Source organism: Camponotus vicinus, unplaced genomic scaffold, assembly GCF_025532165.1.
Source record: "Camponotus vicinus isolate PSW18456_S1 unplaced genomic scaffold, iyCamVici1.0 SCAF_5, whole genome shotgun sequence".
NCBI classification, from domain to species: Eukaryota; Metazoa; Arthropoda; class Insecta; order Hymenoptera; family Formicidae; genus Camponotus; species Camponotus vicinus.
The window spans coordinates 3,006,991-3,031,416 of NW_028141977.1; the positions used below are offsets into that span (position 1 = coordinate 3,006,991).

Below are 24,426 nucleotides of genomic sequence, written 5' to 3' on the forward strand. Positions count from 1 at the left end.
ATAGCAGTAATAAAAGTACCAACTTCGATTATATTATTATTTTATTATATAATTATAGGTAACTGTCTTTCTCAATAAAGAATCTCATCTTGTTTACACTTTTGAATTTATTCAAAGAAACGTCCTGATAACAGTGTAAAGAGAATTACTAAAATTTCGCAAATGATCGCATATGCATATGTTTTCGATAAATATGATGATATAATTTTTGCTTATCGATATATTTCGTTTATATGTGTGTGTGCGTGTGTGTGTGATAAAATAGTGTTTTCTTTTAATTATACTAAAAATTTAAAATTAAATCGTATCAAATTATAATACAAGAAATAATATTTCTTGATAATTGATTATTTGCTATTTACTAATTGTTAATATCGATATAATCTGTTTTAGATGAACGAATTGTATAAAATTAGAGAAAAGTTCAACAATATGAAGGAACATATTTTGATTATTCAGAGCAAATTACAAATACGCTTCTTTGAAATCGAAAGTCAAATGAATTACTTTCAGAGTTTTGTAGTAACCGATTAATAAATGTAACAATTATAACGTTGATACATATCTATCTTACAAATAGTTTTTTAGATTTATATATATTCATTTATTATTTATGCTTAGCTGCATTAAAAATATTCGATGCATTTGTGTGCTTTTACGTGTATATTAAGATATATATAATTTATGGCTTGCAATTCACCGATGTTACATTTCTTTATAAGCATGTAATGCAAAGTAATGCAAAGAGAGTTGATTAAGTTTATAATTATAATATATGAATAAATTAAATTAAATTATATTATATATTAATAATTATAAATATATTAAATAAGAAAGTATGTATTTGCTTTTTGCATTATTATATTATTATGCACTAAAAAATGTAATATTTATTTTATATTGTATTTTAATTTATTATTTATTTTTTTCTATATTTGTAACTTTATATTTGTAACTTTTCTCTTAACATCTATTAATTTTATTATCTTGAATCAAATTTTTAATATACATATAAAGATTAGTAATACATATTAATATTTAAATGACATTTAAATTAAAAATTTATAAAACATTTTGCAATTCTTTAATATTTACATATATATAATATTATAATATAATATACTATAATATATAATAATATAATATAATATATAAATATATATATTAAAGAATTGCAAAATGTTTTATAAATTTTTAATATATATAAAGCATATGTATATATATATATATATATATATATATATATATATATATATATATATAATAAATCGTTATTATATTTAATATGTATTTATATGTATTTATATGTATTTATATTTAATATGTATTTATTTTATATTTAATATGTTATTCATATATGTTATATTAAATATCACTAATATCACTTGTTTGAGACTCGTGATTTTTGTAAACTTTGTATAATCATTGATTCATAATAAATACATGGCACAATTTTCTTATACTATCTACATGTATATTTCTGTTATATACTTCTTTTTATATTTATATATATTTAAAATGTAACATATACAGGGTGGACCATTTAAGTTGATAATGCGAAATATCATATCTCAAAATCGAAGCGTTGAAGAAAGAAATGTTTTAAATAAAAGTTAATTGACTTTAAGGGAGAAAGTAAATTGCATGACTTATGTTTTATTTGGAGGACGTTTTCAAAATCATTTGAAGGTCAATCTAATTTTTTTAAATAAAAACCTACATTTTTTATTTTGTACTCTTATTCCTCGTAAAAAATAAACAACTTTTGTAGGAACCATTTTTCAATTTAGCACATACTGTAAATTTCACAGATATTTGAAAAGTGAAAATTACGTACTGCTAGAGATGTTTTAAATTACAATTACAATGGTCGTTGGATAGGACGCGAAGGTCCAGTACATTGGCCAGCTCGATCTCCTGACCTTACATCTTCAGATTTTTTCTTATGAGGTTATCTCAAAGACAAAGTTTATATCGATGTACAACGTCTCCAGAAAACATGTAGGAACGCATACAAAATGCTTGTGCAAATATTAAAAGAGACGTACTTTTACGTACACATCAATCTTTTCTACAAAGAATTGGAAAATGCATTGAGGTAGAAGGGCATCACTTTGAACATTAATTACAATTTAATTGAATTATGTGAATTATGTTTTTTTGTTTTGACAGATAATACAAATGTACAGTAAATGATTATAAAATAGTACTGTACAGTAAGGTATAACTTTTTTTCATCAATTTTCAATTTTTAAATATCTGTGAAACTTACAGTATGTGTTAAATTAAAAAATAATTCCTACAAAAGTTGTTTATTTTTTTACGAGGAATAAGAATACAAAATAAAAAATGTAGGTTTTCATTTAAAAAATTTAGATTGACCTTCAAATGATCTTGAAAACGTCCTCCAAATAAAATATAAGTCATGCAATTTACTTTCCCCCTTAAAGTCAATTAACTTTTATTTAAAACATTTCTTTCTCCAACGCTTCGTTTTTGAGATATTTCGCATTATCTACTTAAATGGTCCACCCTGTATACACTTGCCGCATACGCGATTTATTTACACACATACGCACGTATACAAATTAATTTGCGAGTACTATATAAGCAATTAGCCATATTTCTGAATAAAAACTAAATTATATAATCATGAACAATTTTTTCTGTAATTTATAACAATATAGAAATTATCAAATTTAATTCATTTGATATCATATAAAAATCGCTACTTTTTATTAGATTGATATATATATATATATATATATATTTATATATATATATATATATATATATATATATATATATATATATATATTCGTGAGTTGTTGATAGTTTATATGGATGTACACTGTGCGACGTTTAATTCATGGTTAATAATGTATTTTCAATATTTTCTCTATTTTATCCTCTCTCTCTCTCTCTCTCTCTCTCTCTCTCTTTATCTTAATCTTAATGAATTCCAATATGTTGCCAGAGATCAGGGAACTCAGTGGTTCTGACATCAGATTAATGAGTCGCCCGCTTCTCCTATGATGCATATAATAATTATACAGCAATTAAGTAAGAATAGATAATAGCAATATAATAATGAACATTATCCTTGATATGATAAACCGTTTGATTAAACTCAATTTTCTTCAGCTTGCTCTGCTTAGCATTTCTTTAATTCTCGGTTCATAGATCACGAAATAAATGATATTTGCTTTATCCTAAATATGTTATTAATCGTAAACAAAATAAAATGCGATAAATATTCATTTACTATAATTAATAACTACAGAAAACTATATATATAAATCTGATAAACTTATTATTATTATAATTTAAAAATGAATCGCAAATCTTTTCAAATAGTACACAAGAATATGTGCTAGTAAAATAAATTCCCCAGATTAACAGTGTATTAAGATTTATCGATATTTATTTAGTCATTTTTTTAATTCAAAAACATGTTGACAGTCAGAGTGAAGTTTCATATCTTGAGAATCACACAGTTGAATAACGTTATTTTAGTTCAAGTCCAAATAAGATTATATTTATGTAAGAAAATATAGAACAATTGCGAAACCATGTAATCAACAAAATTGATTCGCAATTCATAATATTTAAATAATTAATTTGATACTAAATTTTCGTTTAAAATCAATCTTTTTGAAATTGATATTTCAATAATATCAGTGCAATAAACAAAGAAAAAATTTTATTTTTTTTTGAAGAAAAAAAATTGTTTATTTAAAAAATGTCACAAACATTCTCTAACATTGCGCTGAAAGAGAGAGAGAGAGGGATTTAATAGATAAAAGTTTTTTCAGAGCCGCATATTCCATTGTTTAGACATTTATCATCAAAGCGTGAATTATTTTTATTAAATGAATCCGCCCATTGTTGCCTTTTCTCATTCTAAGCGCAGCGAACTCAATCATTTAAATAATGATTATAAATAGATCGCAAGAGAACATTTTGCATTGGATGTCATTGTAAATTATGCTTAAAATAAAAGAAAAAATAATGTTTACGACATATTATATATATTACTTATCTGTTACATACATTTTCGATATTTTATATAAAATACTTTTGAATTTTCCAGTATTTGATAAAATAAACCCAAAAAACGTCAATTTTTGACGATTTTTTATGGTTTTTACCATAAAAATGAAAGTTGCGCCAATTTTCACTATCATATTAGTAATCAGCACGTCAAAATACGTAAGTATACGTAATTTCAAAAAATTCGAAGGTATGGGCTTTTCGGAAGTACACGCCTTATATAACACTGTATAAAATTATAAATGTAATACATCAAAATATACATATATCTCCATATTCGACTTTTAATACATTGTCAATTATTGCTTCTAATTGTTTCCTCCTAAACAAAGTTCAAACAAATATGAATATGAAAATCGATTTCCAAACATTCACATGCATCGCTTTTACAATAAATTTTTAAAATAAAGATTATGCATGTATAAAAATTGCCTACAATCCACTATCCCAATGTAAAAATTACAAATTGAACTGTGTCATTAGATAGGCTAATCCCTAGATTCAAATCGATTTGAGCATGTCTGGAAATAATATTCTATTTCTTTTTATTTCTCTCTTTTTCTTTTTCTTAATTCGCAATAAAACTTTTACACGAATTTCAATTTTTAAAAGACTGGATATTTGTATTTCTGTATTATTATAAAATTTTTTTTACTTTCATGTGTGTGTGTGTGTGTGTGTGTCTGCGAAGGAAACATGAAAAATAAAAAATTTCGATATAGACGTGACTCATTGTATGACATTATTTAAATGAATTATTAATTTTCACTAGATTCACACACTTGTATAAACTCATTCACATATATTTTATGTATATAATTTCTTATCTATAATTTGAAATTAATTTTTTTTATAAAATTGTTGGACAACAATATTATTTACATGCAAATACGCGAAAAAATTCTCATTTTAATATTATATCTATAAAAACTTTAATTTAATATTGTATATATATATATATATATATATATATATATATATATATACATAAAAAATTTAAATTCAAATTTTTTTTCAATGTATATTTTGTATTTACTAGGAATATAATAATAATTTTAATTTTCAAAAAAGTATTTTCAGAATCCATAACTTTATATTTTCAATGGAATTCGTCTTATATAACCTTTTAATAATTCTGTTCAATTATTTTTAAGTCGAATATTATTTATATTTTATACATATATGCATCATAGAAATGTATTTATGTGTACACATACGCACATAATCCGCAAAGAAATAATTCTTCTTATTAAAAAAAGAAAGTCAACTTTGATTCGCTCGCCCGAAATAAAAATTTCTTAAAGTTTATATTTCAAATGAAAATTTGTGTATACAAAGTGTTTCTTAATAATTGCGAAAAATTTTAGGAGATGATTCTTTGTCGAAAATTAAGAGCGGTTTTTCATATAAACATATACTTCTACATCCCTCCCTGTGGAGTTACACTTCTCCAAAAATAGGGGTAAAAATTAATTTTTTATTTTTTTTTTCAAATTGGAACAAGTTGAAGAAATAAAATTAGATGGATATTTTCTACTAGCAAAAAGGTTATTTATTAATATTTTTTTCAGTCTCCCGTATTGTTATAAGAGAATGAATCTAGCAACCCCTATTCAATTTTTTATTAGAACTTTTTAATGTTTATTTGTGTTCGAAAATAAGATAAGTGCGCGAACGAGCGTCGATAGAAACATTCGACAGCTCGATAGGAGTTCAAAAAAAGGACTATTCTTTTATCAAGACGGCACAATTTAATTAACACTACACGTTATATTTTACAAAATTTTACAAGTATTGAGACTGGATTATATCCGCAAGCAACGGAATAAACGGCCGTACGAACAGTCGCGATGTGTCTTTTTTAAGAGAGAGTCATTGTCATCGCCCGATGCTTATATTAAACGTCCTTCGAGAAAGATCAGCATTTTACTGGCAAATCACGTATTTCCGATTCATTTTTTTTTTTCATAACGTATCTCGATATTGTAGATTTTTCTCGAAGGGCAAAATTGTTTGTAAGGTAGCGGGTCTCTTTATGTACTCGGGGTGGCTGCCTATGATTGGGCGCCAATGACGTAACGCTGAAACGCGATAGGCGCGAGGTGACGGCACGCAGCGAGCTCGTGATTTGTTAAAAACATTAGTCTGACGTACGTCACTAACGCGCCGAATATGATTGTGCTCCATTTAATTCTATTTTTTCCCAGAGTGCATTTTTCAGACAATATGAAAAATCACCGTTAATTTCCGACAAAGAATCATCTCCTAAAATTTTTCGCACTTATTAAGAAACACCCTGTATATGCATGATTATATGTACAACGTTTCTCAATCAAGGTGTCTATTAACGACCTCAGAAGTTGTGTGTTTTCATGACATACGTATTTATTATAATGTCATGTATCAAGTGTTGTTAGTCCTTGGAGATTTCTCGAAACAGTAAGAGATCATAACTGTGTCCCTACATTACTTCTCACGTTACAAAAAGTCGATAAAACACTGATTTATTGAGGTGAATTATTATAACAGAACATACATTTATATATCATTTGTGATATATCTGCGTATAGAGCGTAAGTTAAGAATTAAGTACTTCTATATATTTGTCCTAATTTCTTCTTTTTCATTAATTTATGGTAAAGACCCACACAGCACATGATATCATGTAAATATACGTTACAGATGTAATATACTGAGAATAATCCCATAACATCTCTTGTTGTATATTATTTTTCATATATTCTCAGAATATACTTTGAATATCTCGTATTAGTATATTCTTTCTCGTATATTTTCAGAATACTCTATAATATTGCATGTGTTTCTTCATTTTGCCGCTACGCGCGCCACCAAACTCGTACTTAATTTTTGGTGAAATGGACATAAAGGACTGGTACTAACATGAATTCCAAAGTTTCTTCTTTTTTCTTTTTAGTCAGTTTAATTTATAATAAACTGACTTAATTGAAAGTAATTTGTCTAATAATCTGGATTCCTTGTTGGAATTCAGAATATTAAACAGATTATTTGAAATTAAAATGAGAAGTAATCCATTTACTGCATTTAAGGTATTTCATCTATTACCGAGTGTACTTACATAATTGTACATAGATTATCGAGATCAATATTTCAAGGAGAATCATTTAATAAACACTAATAGGTGTTTTTCAAATGTTTTATATTCATCTATTAGAAATAACATTTTTGTCTGAAGTTTTGTTTATAAAGTAAATAATTTCACATTTTTATTTATTTTTTACATCACGAAGAATCTATTTTTTATTCTACATATAGTCCAACTATCTTCTATATTCATATATAATTTATTAATGTAAAAATATGCTTAAAATATTCTAAAAATATACTCATAATATACTAAGAAATATTCTGAGTATATACTGAGTAGGTTTCTAAGGCAGACATAGGAACATCCTCCGTACAATCTCAAAATATCATAGTATGTATATCGAATATTAGTGGGATATACACAATCTACGTTTGCGATATACTGAGTACATACTCAGGATCTACCTGTGCTGTATGGGGACAACGCGGTGTGTTAATTTATCCGTTTATTCTTTCTAACAGAATAATATTTTTATAGATATCTAAGATAAGAAGTAATATCATGTTTCTAAATCTAATATTAAGTAGCGGTTTAGCATTCATCGCCGTGGCAACTTTTATCGATAATCAGACAATTCAACTCTCCAATCAATCAAGCTATGTAGTACCAAAACATTATGACATGATGCTTACATCATACATTCAAAATCATACTTTTTTCGGTACATGCAGTATCAATATTAAGATTTTTAAACCAACACGGCGCATTAAGCTGTATTCGAAGGTAACAAATATAACTGAGGTAATGCTGTTTAACGATCCACCTAAGATCTATTACGAAGAAGAGATCGCTTATAAACCAACAAATAAATCTACATATAAACATATGATTGTCGAGTATCTTTTCAACGATGAGCTACCATCAGGAAATTACACCTTGAAATTAACATTTGTCAATATCATAACTAGTATTAAAGACTTAAGAATCTTTTACGACAGAAATAAACAATGGTAAGTAACTGTTAAAATATTAAATATATAGCAATTTCAACGCGTTTGTTAAAGATCTAGTCGAATCTTGGCATGTTGCATTCTGCTGATCAAAAAATATTCTAAAAAGACATTTGTATTGATACCTATTTGAAAAATTTTCGTTTATAATTATACGTTTTTAAGATATTAGTAACAAGTTTTGTAAATTTTGCTATTTATTATTACCATTATTATTACAATTATTGAAATAAATTGCAAAAAAATTAATTTAATTAAAATAAGTAAAATAATTTTTTTCAATTATATGCCCTACAATCTCGTCGTTAATAATTCGGCAAACTCAAATATTCCAACAGTATTTCGAAATATTTTCAAGCTCTGAATAATATGATTAACAAGGAGTTATGTATCACATGAACTATTACAAGAATTTTTTTGTGTTTACGTTCTTATAAAAATTGTTTATTTCAAATTTGAAATGTTAACATTCAATTCTTTCTTCTATCTTTTTTCGTCTCTCTTCTTATATTGTTTATTTTCATAATATTATACTTTAGGAAATTTATTACTAATATTTTAAGAAACCTATAACTCAAAATTTAAAAGCAACACACTTTTGCTATAATATTCGTTAATAATTAAAAACATATATTTGTACTTCATCTAATAAATCATCACTAAAATATATAATTTCGTTAACATACATAAAATTATGCATTGAATAGTTGGATTAATAAATGAATTAAAATTAAGTTCCTATTATATATATAGTATTCTTTTTACATTGAAATTTTTTCAGTTTTATGGAATATAAGCACATTAAATTTTTGATATTAAAATATTAATTGTTCATTTTGTATCATCTACAATAAACATTTTGTACTCACATTGTGTTAAAATATTACAAAAATATCTTATTTACTGTATAATATACAAGTAGCAAAGAAGTAAAAAGTATTGTAAACAAATATTATATATACTGAGAAAAAAATAATATTGAATCAACATCAGTGTAATTAGAATTTATTTTATTAATTCAATACATGGCGTATTTATTTAATTAATAATATTATTGAAATAATAAACTAAATTCCAATTACACTGATGTTATTGATTTAACATTATTTTTTTTCACTTTATATATATATTTTCTTTTTCCTTACAATTCGTACCTTCTGTTTGTTTCAATTTTTATTTCTATATAATTGGCAAAAATTTATTAGCCTTTAATTTACTTCGATATATGATAGGTTAGCAACGTATTTTGATGCAATTGGAACCTCAAACTTGTTTCCACATTTTCTCGAAACTTCAACAGTCCCTTTTAAGATATCTATCGCCAGAAAATTATCGCGCCATGCAGTTTTATCAAATAGGCCGATACAAAAAGTGGAAATAAGTGATAAAAACATGATGATCATACATTTTGAAACTACGCTTGATATGCCTAAATATCTTCTATTTCTGAATAATATATTCTTCCAGTCTGATATAAATGAAAGTGTCAAGGTTAATACGGGGTGTAGAACGTACTGCGAACTTGTACATGAAGTTGCTAAAAATATCACGCCGTATTTGTTTAATAAATTGAAACGCCTGAATAAAACTTGGGCAATAAATCATGTTGTAATTATGGATTTTCAAGACGAAGATATTATAAATGAGAATCTCGTCGTTTATAGGTAACTATATAATAAAAAGAATAAAATATAAAAAAATTAATATATTTTTTAAAATTAAAAAAATGATAATAATTCTATTTAAAATATTATCTACATATTCTTTGTTCATTATTAGAATATTATTTTTAGAATATTTAGAATATTATTTAATTATTTAAATACATTTTAAAAAATATATAAAATTATAATATATAAGAGAATGAAAGAAACATATCTAAAGGTTTACTTATCTTTATTGTATACTTATATGAAAAATAATAATAATATATCATATTAATTATCATATATTATAAATTGTAAAAAAAATATAAATTAAATAAGACGTTATATTAAGGTTTCCATATTCTTTATAGACCAAATTTAATAATTTTTTTTTATACATATTGGAAGTAAGTATCGTATAGTTTCATAGTGAATATTCCTACGCGCAAATATGATAAATAAAACATTAATATATATCTAACATGTTAATTCATTCAGAATTATTTAGTTATAAATTTGCAAACACTACTTTCAACATATATAAGCATTCTATAAAGCATTATTTTTTATTTTTAGAGATACAGATATTATCTTTCATGAGAATTTAGATCCTATTGCGAAGAGTGTCCAAATAACCCTCTTCGTAGCAGATAAAGTAGTACAGGAATGTTTTTATTATGAAAATCCGTTTTGGTCATCATCCTCTTGGTTAAACAAGGCTATTGTCACATTTTTGGAATATTATACCATCAATGAGGTTATTTTAAACATTCTTCAGGACAAAACCTGCTCACTCGCCACCATTTCACTCACACCATTTAACTCGCAGATAATATAATAATTAAAGAAAATATATATATATATATATACAATATATGCAATATAATATACAATGTGGTACATACATCTTTATTCCTATCCTATATTACAAAAACTCTTTATAATTTTAGTTTTATCAGAACGCATAAATTTTTTAGAATATTACAAATTTTTTTAGAATATTATAAAGATTTTATATTTACAAAGAATATAGTTTTTTTAAATGCTAATTTTTCAAATAAATCTGCAACATACACACACAATATAAAATATTTTTATATCTTTTCTATTTGTAAAAGTCAATTACAATTATTATATTTTTAAATTATTATATAAAGTAAAAGGGAAATTATATTCTATATAAATCATGTTCAGATTGTATGTATATTGTATATGAAATTATTATAAAGTTACATATATATAAATATATAAATTGTGTAATAAGATAATTCTGTTATATAATATATTATAAATAATGCTTTATTTTTAAAAATTTTCAACTTAAATGTTATATTGTGTATACAGTTTTGTTATTACTAATATTATTTTTTAATTATTTATTCTATATTTTAAAAGAGGCTGAGAGAGGGAGAGAGAGAGAAGGGGGAAAAGAGGGATTGAGAGAGAAGGGTAGAGAAAGGAGGAGGGGAGGGAGGGGGAGAGACGAGAGAGAGAGAGTGAGAAAGGGAAGGGTGGGGAGGGGTGGGAGAGAGGAGGGAGAGAGTATAAGATGAGGAACAAATTTTTTTAGATAAGCGTAGAAAATAGCAATTCTAGTGCATAATTGTGTACGAAATCTTATATTAACTAATTAAATACATTAAAATTATTTTCTGTAGGCAATCCCAGATACCCAGATGATAAATTTGTTTGTGGTGCAAATTCAACAAGAATCACTTCATTTCGATACAAAATATGATACATCACTTTATAGTACATCGCTAAGTTCTTTTGAAAGTCCCCGTTACATTAGAGGTATGGTAATATAATTAAGAATTGATTATGCATAAATTTTTGAATATAAATACTTAAAAATATACGCAAAATAACTGACAAAAAATTTAATTTTATAATACAGGGCATTATACAAGGTGTCTGATTTTTTTTACAGTCTCGAAGTGTGAAGGTAGATTGGTATAAATTAAAAAAGAAGGTCCTTTACTGTTTTACGGTATTTGCAATAATTAACGAAAAATTAATTAAAAAAGATCAGCCAATGCGCGTGGCTAGAATTCCGCGACGGCGAAGGCGGTCTCACTGTAGCATAATGGCGGCGCGCGGCAAAGCGGAGATTGGGGAAGGGAGGAGCGATGAGTGTGTTGGCGCGCGGCGAAGAGGTCAGTGGGCAGGTAGACGGATTCTCCGAAACATGATGGCGACGCGCGCATCTAGCTACGCGCATTGGCCGATCTTACTTAATTATTATCTCGAATTTTACGTGGTGCATTTTAAAATAGTATATGACTTTCTAGTTCGATTTAACGAGATCTACTTATGTTTTTTTTTTCCTAAGAGATTGCAGACACCCTGAATATACATATATATTTATATTTATATGATAATCTTTCTGAATATATTTAATTATATGTATAAATATAATTGTTAACTGTTATCTTATTTATATTCTGTTATAAATTATGTGATTGTAGCATCCAGTGTATTGCGTATGTTACAAAACATGATTACTGAAGAGATATTTTGGGAAAGTATCCGTATATATGTACAGGGCAAGTAAGTAATATTCTGTACAACTATAATTTACAACTATAATTTACAGCTATAATTACTATAGAAAACTAAACGTGATGAATGATTGATTATAGATCATAGATTTCATAAACGCTCCAAATCTTACGGTTATTTTTATTTAAACGTACATTGTCTCATTCATTCTTTATTATCTAACGATATACAATTCTTTTTACCTTTTTACCAATGTTATTAAATGTTCAAGATATACTTTCCATTTACGCACATACTTTTAAAAATAATTTAGTTCTGCCATTTACACATGTTTTTTCAAAATTGTTAAGTTTTGCCATATATTCCTAATTAAATTATAATTTAAATAAATTAAAACATCTCAAATATTTATTAAAACTATACATTATGCTCTATTATTTTTATAATATAATTAATTAATTTAAATATATTTAATCTTTTTTTTTATATCTCTAACGATAATTAATTAGTGACCTATAATACAAAAAATGTTACTTTTGTCCCTGGTCTCCCCTATATATACATATACCATATATATATATATATATATATATATATATATATATATAGTAAATTTCATTCGTTCTGTTTTAACAATCCTTATAATACTTTTCGTTTGTACTTTATAACATTAAATTTTCCACTAACTTTGAATTTAGCGATCCGTCTCCAGATTATTTTCATGAAGTTGTGAAGAACCTTATGAAGCCTAAAACAGCAAATGATGTGTTTGATATGATTGCATTTACTATGAAACAGCTAATGAATTATTGGATAAATTACAAATATTGTCCTGTAGTGGAAGTAATACGAGATTATGATGATCCTATATTTTCGATAAAAATGCGGATAGTAAATTTTGATGCACATACATCGCCGAATTACTACTTGCTCGTACCTGTAACATATACTACACAGACATATCACAATTTTACTTATACAAGTAATATATTCTTGAATCAATATTTTGAAACGAAATTTAATTTTAAAGAGAATGGTTGGATATTATTCAACATACAACAAACTGGTAAATATACAACAAATTTATTACACTTTACACTATTTATCATACATATTGGAAATTTTATATTATTTTATTGATTATGTAAGCTTCTATATTATTTATTAAAAGATCTTTCACTCGTCACATATTCAAAATAATTTACTGTAAAATAATAAATATTTTGCAATATTTTTAATGATAACACAGGCCTGCGAAATTTGAGCTTCTGTCAGTTACAAAAAGCAGAGTAGATGAATCTGATAGATTTTGTGACGCTGAAAACAAATCTGGCCGCAGAATTTCCCCAGCACGTCAAGTTTTTGAGTAATTTGTGGTTGAATGGCCCAAAAATCGTGCGGCGGTAATCGAAAGTGGATTTGAAAGATGAAAGTGAGTATTATACGATGCCATTGACAGAAATATTTCAAAAAATTTGGTTTCCTCACAATAAGTTTACGAAATTGGCCAAAATAGCGATTTTTGGATTATTCAACTACAAATTATTCAAAAACCTAACGTGCTGGGGAAATTCTGTGGCCAGATTCGTTTTCAGCGTCACAAAATCTATCAGATTTACCTACTCTGCTTTTTGTAACTGATCTCGCAGGCCTGTGTAATTAAAATAAATACAGCTTCTTACGCAATATTGATTAACAAAGTTATTAATTTATCAAATGTCTAGTAAATTTAATATCTTCCGTGTTAAATTTAATTGTAATGTAATTTTACAATTTCATAATATGTCTACCATGCATTTGAAATATTCAATAAAATTGTGTTTTTTATTTTGATACATTATTATTGGGCATGGTTATTTTATTAAATATTTAACTAAAACTTTCTTTTCATTTTGCTAAATAGCTATTTTAAAATGCACAATAAAATTCTTGATAAATATTTATTTTAGATTACACAGCTCGAAAAATTCTTATTTTCACATATATTGTAGAGGATACATTCCTAAGTAATATACCGTTTGAATTTTGCGGCGGTCTCTTCGTTCTCTTTCTGAGATATGCACTTTTGAAGTTTCATACTTTTGTGTCATCTTTTCGTTATATCCTATCTATATATTTACATTTTTGTTTACATTTGTTTATCACGGTTTCATATTATATTTTACTTGTATGTTTACATTTCTTTGTTTACGTTTGCTATCTCTAATTAATATTCATATATAAATATTCTAATAAAAAAAAGGTATACAATTTAAATTTATATAGAATTTAATACAATTTAATACAATTAAAAAATATCACAAATGTATGTGTACACACACACACACACACGCGCGCGCGTGGGGGGTGCAAGGGTGGCCTTCGGCCCCCCCTCCCGCAACCACTCCGCCGGATGGCAAGGTGGACGCTCGCTTTACAACTTAAAGCATATATCCATTGTGATTGAACTTTTCGCAATGCGTCCCCTACCGTCGGGGTGGTGCGGGAGGGGGGGCCGAAGGCCCCTTGCACCCCCCGCATGTGTGTGTGTGTGTGTGTGTGTGTGTGTACACATACATTTTTGATATTTTTTAATTGTATTAAATTGTATTAAATTTTATATAAATTTAAATTGTTGAGCCCTTTTTATGCATGAAATTTTTTTTTAACTATTTAATAAATAACAAAAGGCTAAAACCTTTTGAAAATTATTCAGAAAGATGACCTCGGTAAATGTAAACAGAAAAATATAAACATATTTAGAATGTAATGAAAAGATGATACAAGTAAGTATAAAATTTCAAAATCGCATATCTCAGGAACGAAGAGAGACTACCGCAATATTCAAACGGTGTATTACTTAGGAATGTATCCTGCATATGTGAAAATAAAAATTTTTCGAGCTGTGTAACATAAAGTAAACATTTACCAAATTCTTTAAAATTAGAAATAATTAATATATGTACATTCATATATATTCATATATGTAAGAATAAGAATTTATTTTATATGATTAATAAATTTATTATTTGATAATTTAATCGACTTATCTAACATGTTAATTTTTGCAGATAAATTTTGTTATTTTAATCATACATGCATTTTATTATTATAATAAATTATATTTTGTATTATTAAATTAAATAGCATTGTCTGTGTGCACATGTGCGTATTGTGTAATTTTTCAATGGTTACGAATATTTTTTACTAAATTATATATGATATCAAGCTACATGATTTTACCTAGTGAGCAATAAGTTACTAAAAAGAGTTCTTAAAGTATTCAGATTTAAGAAATGAACATCCGACAATGCTATCTGGAAGATAACATAATGATGTCAATAAGTTCTCTAATGCGTTGATTTTAGAGGAAGAAAAGACATCACATAAATGACATCTAAAAGAATATTATAATCTGATTTCTTATAAATCGAAAATATAATAAAAATAAAAAGGAAGCAAAAATAGAAGAAAGGAGAAAAGTGCACACTAAGATTAGTATAAAATAATTTATTAAAAGTTGTTTTATACAGCGTGTCCCATTTAACTTGAGACATCGAAATATCTCGTAAAGTCTAAAAGATACGAAAAAATGTTTCAAACAAAAGTTGTAGAATTTCGAGGAGGACATCTGATGATGACTTTGATTTTGACCTAGATGTCGAATTTAGTGGTCATTTAAAGTTCAACTTAATTTTTTTAAATCGAACCTCCTATATTTTATTACATATTCTTATAGCTCATCTCAAGAGCTTTCCAAAACACTATAATTAAATTAGTTTCCGTTAAGTACTTTCCGAGTTATGAGGCTTGAAATCATTTCTTAATTTTACATAAACTGTAAAATATCTTGTAAAATATTCATTTTTCGATTATCTTACCTTAATACTTTTATGTACAAAATAATGAGAGGAATCAATTAGTCTAAAGAAAACACATAGTTGTTTCGAAGAAAAAATATGTAATTTGCAATTAACAATTACATATTTTTTCTTAAAAATAACTATGTGTTTTCTTTACACCAATTGATTCTTCTCATTATTTTGTACATAAAAGTATTAAGATAAAATAATCGAAAAATGAATATTTTACAAGATATTTTACGGTTTATGTAAAATTAAGAAATGATTTCAAACCTCATAACTCGGAAAGTATTTAATGAAAACTAACTTAATTATAGTGTTTTGGAAAGTTCTTGAGATAAGCTACAAGAATATGTAATAAAAAATAAGAAGTTCCATTTAAAAAAATTAAGTTGACCTTCAAATGACCACTATATTCGACTTCTAGGTCAAATTCAAAGTCACCATCAGATGTCACCCTCGAAATCCTATAACTTTTGTTTGAAACATTTTTTCGTATCTTTTAGACTTTACGAGATATTTCGATGTCTCAAGTTAAATGGGACACCCTGTATATTATAAAAATTATAAACAAGAAGTAACCTTAACTCATATGCTACAGGATGCGGGAGATCGGATATTCGTTTATAATATATAATATATTTTTATAATATATAAAACAACTTTTAATAAATTATTTTATACTTATCTTAGGGTGCACTTTTTTCCTTCCTTTTATTTTTACTTCTTTTCTATTTTTATTTTTTGTATTTTCTTCTTTATTTTTCTTTCAAGATAATCCACCAAATTAATATATAATAACCTAAATTATGTTCTAAAAAACTCTTTATTATGTATACTTATAGATGTCTTTAGAGTTTCTAGTAAGCGAACTCTAAGGACATCTATAAGTAGATATCATAAAGAGCTTTTTTGAAAGACATCTTACAAAAAGATGATTTATTGATGTCATTTTCAAAAAAAAATTAATGAAGTCTTCGAAAAGTCCTCTTAAAGACTTCTTCCTCTCAATAATGCTTACTGGATAAACTATGTTTATAACCCACCATAAAACAAAATATAATGAATGATTATAAAAAGGCTTCTTTTATTATAGTTTTAAATTATATTTTCATGAATATATAGATAATACCATATAAGATTCTATTATATAATGCAATTTGATCATTATTTGCATAATTAAAAAATTAATATTTATATAAAATTTTTTGTATAATTATTATATTTACTCAATTTTAGTGCAAAAAAATTTCATATATATATAATATTTTGCAATCTGATTTTTTATTCATTTATAATTTTTAATATATTTTTATCTGTGTTAATGTGTGTGTGTGTATGTGTATGTGTCTGTAAAATATAAAAGTATAAACAGATACTTATATTGATAAATCCGTTTGAAAAAATTATGGTCGAGATAATTTATTTGTTTTCGGTAGGATATTATCGAGTCAATTACGATATTGAGAACTGGCGAAGAATTGCGAGTTATCTAGATTCTGAAAATTACATGAAAATACATGTTCTTAATCGTGCACAAATTATCGATGACGCTTTTCACTTAATGATAACATACCAACTTAATTCCACTGTATTCTGGAATATTGCGAAATATCTAAAACGAGAAAGAGACTACATACCATGGTATCCTACATTCAAAGCCTTGGAATATCTGTCTAATGTCTTTCTATTTCGGGAAACAAGATTTTTTAATATCAAGGTAAATATTACAAATAGTAACGTCAACGATGATTTTAAATATATTAAAACTCTTTAAACATATTTCTTATTATATATATTATCATATTTAATTGGAGCACAATATATGGCGATTCCTCCGAAAATGATCATGCTCCGATTTGAGTCAAATTTTCTAAATAGGTTCCTTTTAAGTACAAAAGAAGTATACAAAAAGGATTTTTGGCAACTCGATAATTAAGGCACTTTTTAAGCCCTTTTTCGTAAAAGTGAATATTACCTTTAGACAGCTTGTTCGAAACGTAAATATCTAGATAAACGGTAACCTCACCAATGACCTTGGCCTTGACATATGTGATCAAGATCATGACCCTGAGTAACCTTCAATAAGTTTTAATTGGTGGTGTAAACCTATGTAAAACCTTACTTAATAATAACCTTAATTATAATTACTTAATAATAACCTATATGAAACCGTACAATAATAGACCTCGTTTCGCGCTGACTCAGCGGTGATGTGGTATGGATCTCGCTTCGCGCGGAAAGTTACAAACCTATGTAGAACCGGTAAACCTGCATAAAAGGGGATCCTGCTCGTATGACTTTGACCTTGACATATGTTGTCAAGGTCATCCTCTTGGGTAACATTCCAAAAGTTTTAGCCGTCGATCATTGTTTATTAAAAAGTTATAGACAAAAAAATTTTTAATTATTTCACAAATGTATGTTTACACACACACAAACGCGCGCGCGCGGTTGGTGCAAGGGGGACCTTCGACCCCCCTACCGCAACCACCCCGCCGGTAGGGGCCGCATTGCGAAGAGATCAATCACAATGGATATATGCTGTAAGTTGTAAAGCGAGGTCCACCATGCCTACCAGCGGGGTGGTTGCTGGAGGGGGGGCCGAAGGTGATGTGGTGTAGACCTCGCTTCGCGTAATGTAAACAATATAATACAATATATATGTAGTAACTAAAATAATCAAGAATATGACCATGACAATATATAGGAAAGTCATTTCGAACAAGCTGTCTAAAGGTAATATTCACTTTTACGAAAAAGGGCTTAAAAAGTGCTTTAACCTTTTCGAGTCGCCAAAAATCCTTCTCGTATATTTCTTTTGTACCTAAAAGGAATCTATTTACAAAATTTGACACAAATCGGAGCATGATTGTTTACGGAAGAACAGCCCAATATATTAATCACAGTTTAAATATGATTAATTTTGATATAGAAAATTAGTAGGAATATATTAATCTACGTACAATACACAAGCAATTAAAAAGTTATTAAATTACGTAACATAGTATCTACATGTATGACATATACATGTATGCACTTTTGTATGTTTATATGTGATATGGATATGTGTGTATTAAGCACTGTCTAAAAGTAAATCAGTGTATTATCACTGATTTACAATGCTGCACTTATAATTGCTTGTAATCAGTGACTATTTACTGTTTAACACTGAAAAGCAGTTATAAGTACAGCACTATAAATCAGTGATAATACACTGATTCACTTTTAGAGAACATGTGTATATATGCACGTAAAAAAAATGCAAAACTGTGTGTAAATATGTATAAATGTGGTTATAGATATAATAGATATTGTTAGAAAAAAATTGAGATATTTACGAAGATAGAAAATACAAATTACATAAAGTTATGTAAAATATTGTTGCACAAGATATCTTTCTACGTAGCAAAATATGAAAACCATGAATCGAAAATTTTCAAATTTATATGTAAAATAAAAATATATATACATATATATGTATGTATATATATATATATATATATATATATATATATTTATATATTTATATTTATATGTAAATATATATATATGTATATATATTTATTATATACATACATGTTTAGACTAAAATACGACGCTTATTACACAAAAAGCTTGAAGAATTTGGATACAACGAAGTTCCTTCGAACCAGTCTAGTTTAAGACTGGAGGCTGCAAAATGGGCATGTTCTCTTGATGATCGCACGTGCATAGCAAGAGCCGGTCATAATTTAGAACAACATCTCGCAGATTCCAAGAAAAACAAGTAATTTTTCTTATATATTCGGTTACTTTAATTTAATTGTTTTGTAGATATATACAGTACCAGCCAAAAATATATCATCTTTATGTTTTTTAACAATAACAACTCAAAGTGAATAACTTAATTCAAAGTGTATATATTTCTGTCTAGTGACACATGTTTTAATAGGGTATATAGATTGCTTAACAATAGGCTTTTTATTAAATAATAAACACAGCAACTTAAGAAAAATTAATTAAATATATACACTTTGAATTAAGTTATCCTCAAAAAAGGTGATATATTTTTGACCGATACTGTATATGCAATGTTTAATAAATTATTTGATCAAAATAGAAGATTAATATGTACAAAACTTTTATAACACAATTTATTTTTTGCTGAATCTCGTAGACTCTTGCCATGGTGGAAAGAATGGACATACTGTCAAGGTTTAAAAATATTGTTCGATTCTCTTAGCAATGAAGATTCTCCTTGGTGGGGAGTATATTATCTGGGAAAAGAAAAATTTAAAATTAAATTTTTGAAATTTCTGGCTTGCCCTGAGAATTCAGAATTTATCAAAGACTATTTAAATCTAATAAAAAATGATAGTACAACATCGATTATGTTTTTAAAAGATTTTTCCGATGAAGATTATATTAATTATTTTCTTCTTACTATCGCGAAGCATGCGAGGAATCCTGTAGTACTCGACTTTACATTACAAAATCTTGAGAATATAAAACCCAAGTAATACAGTTTTCTCCATAAATATATACCTATCATTTAACAGTTTATGCGTGTATTAATAAATTTATTGTTTTACTATTCTAGACAAATCAGCGAGTATGCAGCATTTACTGTTATTATTAATCATGTGTCTTCTACAGAACAACTCGAAAAGGTAAAAATTGCATGTACTTATATCCATATATGTAAAATAAATAACTATGATGTGACATAAATTTATGATTTAATTATTGTTGTTGAATATCCAATTAATCTATTTTAGATAAGCAATTTCCTGACGGATAAATTTACTAATGCAATAGAAGTTGAATTAAATAAATATAAGAAGATATTTACACGTATAACAGGAAGAGATGCGAAAGTAAATATATATTTTATATATATCATTATATCAATATATACTCATTTTTAATTATTAATCATTGATTTTATTATATTGTTTTTATATAGAGTATATTAGTGCTACAGTCTCAGAGTATCTCAAAGACAAGCAAAAATTAATGTCACATGATTCCTTTTTTATAAAATAAACATATTTTTATTACTAATTTTCGAAAATAAAGTGTTTTTTGAATATTGTAATTTTTAGTGCATGGGAAAGTGCGAGCGAGCAAGCAAAAGCAAAAGAAACAGAAAACTTCTTTACTTAGAAATTTCAGTAATCTTAATAAAAACCGATTTATAAGATTTAAAGATAGAATTTATAAGTTTTAAATGTTTAAATAGCTATTTAATTCTAAATTTAAATATTTTTCAATATGATCGTGGGGGTTATCACGCGATTAGCATATTTTAATATTATATATCTATATATTAAACTAAAAATTTCATGATGATGGATAAGTTAAGATAAATTAATGCATTGGCATACTAGATATAACAATTATTATAATACAGTGATATTTTTTCTATGGTAACCGTAGCTCATACACATATCTAATTTTTCTTTTAAAATCACTATAATTTCTGTGAATTTTTATTTGTCAGATTATTTACAAAATATTATTTTTAAACATTCCCTGCAGAATTATTAAGTAAAGTATTATTAAGTATAAAAGAATTATTAAGTAAGGTATAGTGTAAGTTTATGCACATAATATAATAGAACACATAATATAGAGTAGAACAATGATATTCTCGATTCAACTTTGCCTCGATAGTTTTTTCGCCTATGCTTTCTTAAATGGTCTAGGGATAATTTATTTTAAAAATCTTGAATTGAAATTTACTTAGTTATTTGGTATGACATCGAGGAAAAAATGTATTCCCTGTACAACGACTTAATTTGAAGGGAAAATTAATTTCCTCCGAAACTGAAACACTATTTTATCCGCATTTAGCTCTGTCAATAATTACGAAAAATTTAAATTTATGTTTCACACACAATTAGAGCTATATCAATTTTTTAAAATTCATGTCACTTTATTCGATTGCTGACAAATTTTGTATGAAGATGCGAAACTTGTATAGAAATCGACATTACATAATTGATTTAAAATGTTTACAAATTTATAAACCTGTTTTTTTCGAGGCAACTAAAATTTTGACTCTGAGACTGAAAAAATAGTCGTAATTATCATAATCTATAATTAATTTTCATGTCAATTATATTTAAGATTATTATTACACTAAATAAATAAGTTGTTATTACCAATTTTATATGTACGTATACATATGTATATATATATACAGGGTGATTCTGAACAAACGTTTGTCTTTAAAATATCAAATTCTTGAATAAATTCTAAGACGATTTTTCCTCTTGCAAAATTTTGCCCGGAGCTTAGTTTTTATACTATAAAGGAAAATAGTTAACTACTTACGAAACGAGTACAAGAGGTAGGCAGGGACGACGCGATATGGGCGATTACGTGGGGCACTCGCCGCGATCAGCTGATTGCTATACGCGATGACTGTAACAATCAGTGTGTGTGTGAGAATGTGTACGCACGCACACACACACACACACACACACAAACAAACACAAACACACACACTGATTGTTACAGTCATCGCGTATAGCAATCAGCTGATCGCGGCGAGCGACACACGTAATCGCCTATATCGCGCCGTCCCTGCCTACCTCTTGTACTCGTTCCGTAAGTAGTTAACTATTTTCCTTTATAGTTTAAAAACTAAGCTCCGGGCAAAATTTTGCAAGAGGAAAAATCGTCTTAGAATTCATTCAAGAAATTGATATTTTAAAGACGTTTGTTCAGAATCACCCTGTATATATATACATACATGTAAACATATGTGTATGTACAGATACATATACAGGGTGTACCTGAGCACTACCTCACGCACTTGTGAGGAGGTAGAGCGCAATAAATTAAATAAAGAAGTCCTATTCCATGTAAAGATTTTTGCAATAATAATAGAAATATTAATTATTAAAATCGGACGAATGAGAGAAGCGCTCGATCGCTCGAGCTGTAGCACGGTCCACCGTATCAGACATTGTCTACCGGCGCGGTACTCAGGTACACCCTGTATACACATAATAGTAATAAAAGTAGCAACTTCGACTATATTATTATTTCATTATATAATATAGGTAACTTTCTTTCTCAATAAAGAATCTCGTGCGCAATAAAATAGTGTTTTGTTTTCGTTATACTATTTGAAATTAAATTATATCAAATTATAATACGACAAATAATATTTATTGATAATTGATTATTTACTATTTACTAATAATTAATATCGATATAATTTGTTTTAGATGAGCGAATTGTATAGAATTAGCGAAGAGTTCAACAATATGAAGAAACATATTTTCATTATTCAGAGCAAGGTACGAATACGCTCCTTCGAAATCGAAAGTCAAATGAACTACTTTCAGAGTTTTGTAGTAACCGATTAATAAATGTAACAATTGTAACGCGCGGATACATATCTATCTATCTTGCAAATAGTTTTTTAAAGATTTATACTTATTGATTTATTATTTATGCTTAGCTGCATTAAGAATATTCGAGGCATTTGTGTGCTTTTACGTGTATATTGAGATATAATTTATAGCTTGCAATTCACCGATGTTTACATTTTTTTATAAACATGGAGTAATGCAAAGAGAGTTGATTAAGTTTATAATTATAACATGATAAAAAGATTGACACGACCATTAAAACTCACCCTGTATATATATAACATATATATATATATATATATATATATATAATATATATATATATATATATATATATATATATATATATAATATATATATATATATATATATATATATATATATATATATATAATATATATATATATATATATATATATATATATATAATACATTGTTATTATGTTTAATATGTTATTCATAATATTTTAAATATCATTATTTGTTTGAGATTGACTCATGATTTTTGTAAACTTTGTATAATCATTGATTTATTATAAATACATTTCACAATTTTCTTATACTGTCTACATTTCTGTTGTATACTTCTTTTACATTTATATATATTTAAAATGTAACATATATATACTTGCGCGCGTGCGCGATTTATTTTCACATACGCACGCATACAAATTAATTTGCGCCTATATACTATATAAGCAATTAACCATATTTTCGAATAAAACATAAATTATATAATCATGAACAATTTTTTCTATATTTATAACAATATAAAAATTATCAAATTTAATTCATTTGATATCATATAAAAATCGCTACTTTTTATTAGATTGATATACAGGGTGTCCCTGAGCACTACCTCACGCTCTTGTGAGGAAGTAGAGCGCAGTAAATTAAATAAAGAAGTCCTATTCCATGTAACGATTTTTGCAATAA

The 24,426-nt window shown here is 26.5% G+C and overlaps 1 protein-coding gene across 1 annotated transcript; it reads left to right on the forward strand.

Moving 5' to 3' along the window:
* Nucleotides 1-9,397: 9,397 nt before the first annotated feature.
* On the forward strand, nucleotides 9,398-23,688 carry LOC145972042 (aminopeptidase N-like). The gene is made up of 11 exons (XM_083100242.1): nucleotides 9,398-9,794; nucleotides 10,353-10,533; nucleotides 11,435-11,570; nucleotides 12,245-12,326; nucleotides 12,977-13,344; nucleotides 17,560-17,840; nucleotides 19,708-19,889; nucleotides 20,280-20,618; nucleotides 20,703-20,772; nucleotides 20,881-20,979; nucleotides 23,344-23,688. Exons 1-11 carry the CDS (start codon nucleotides 9,523-9,525, stop codon nucleotides 23,482-23,484), a joined length of 2,151 nt encoding a protein of 716 aa, XP_082956368.1. The 5' UTR covers nucleotides 9,398-9,522; the 3' UTR covers nucleotides 23,485-23,688.
* The last annotated feature ends 738 nt before the right edge of the window (nucleotides 23,689-24,426 follow it).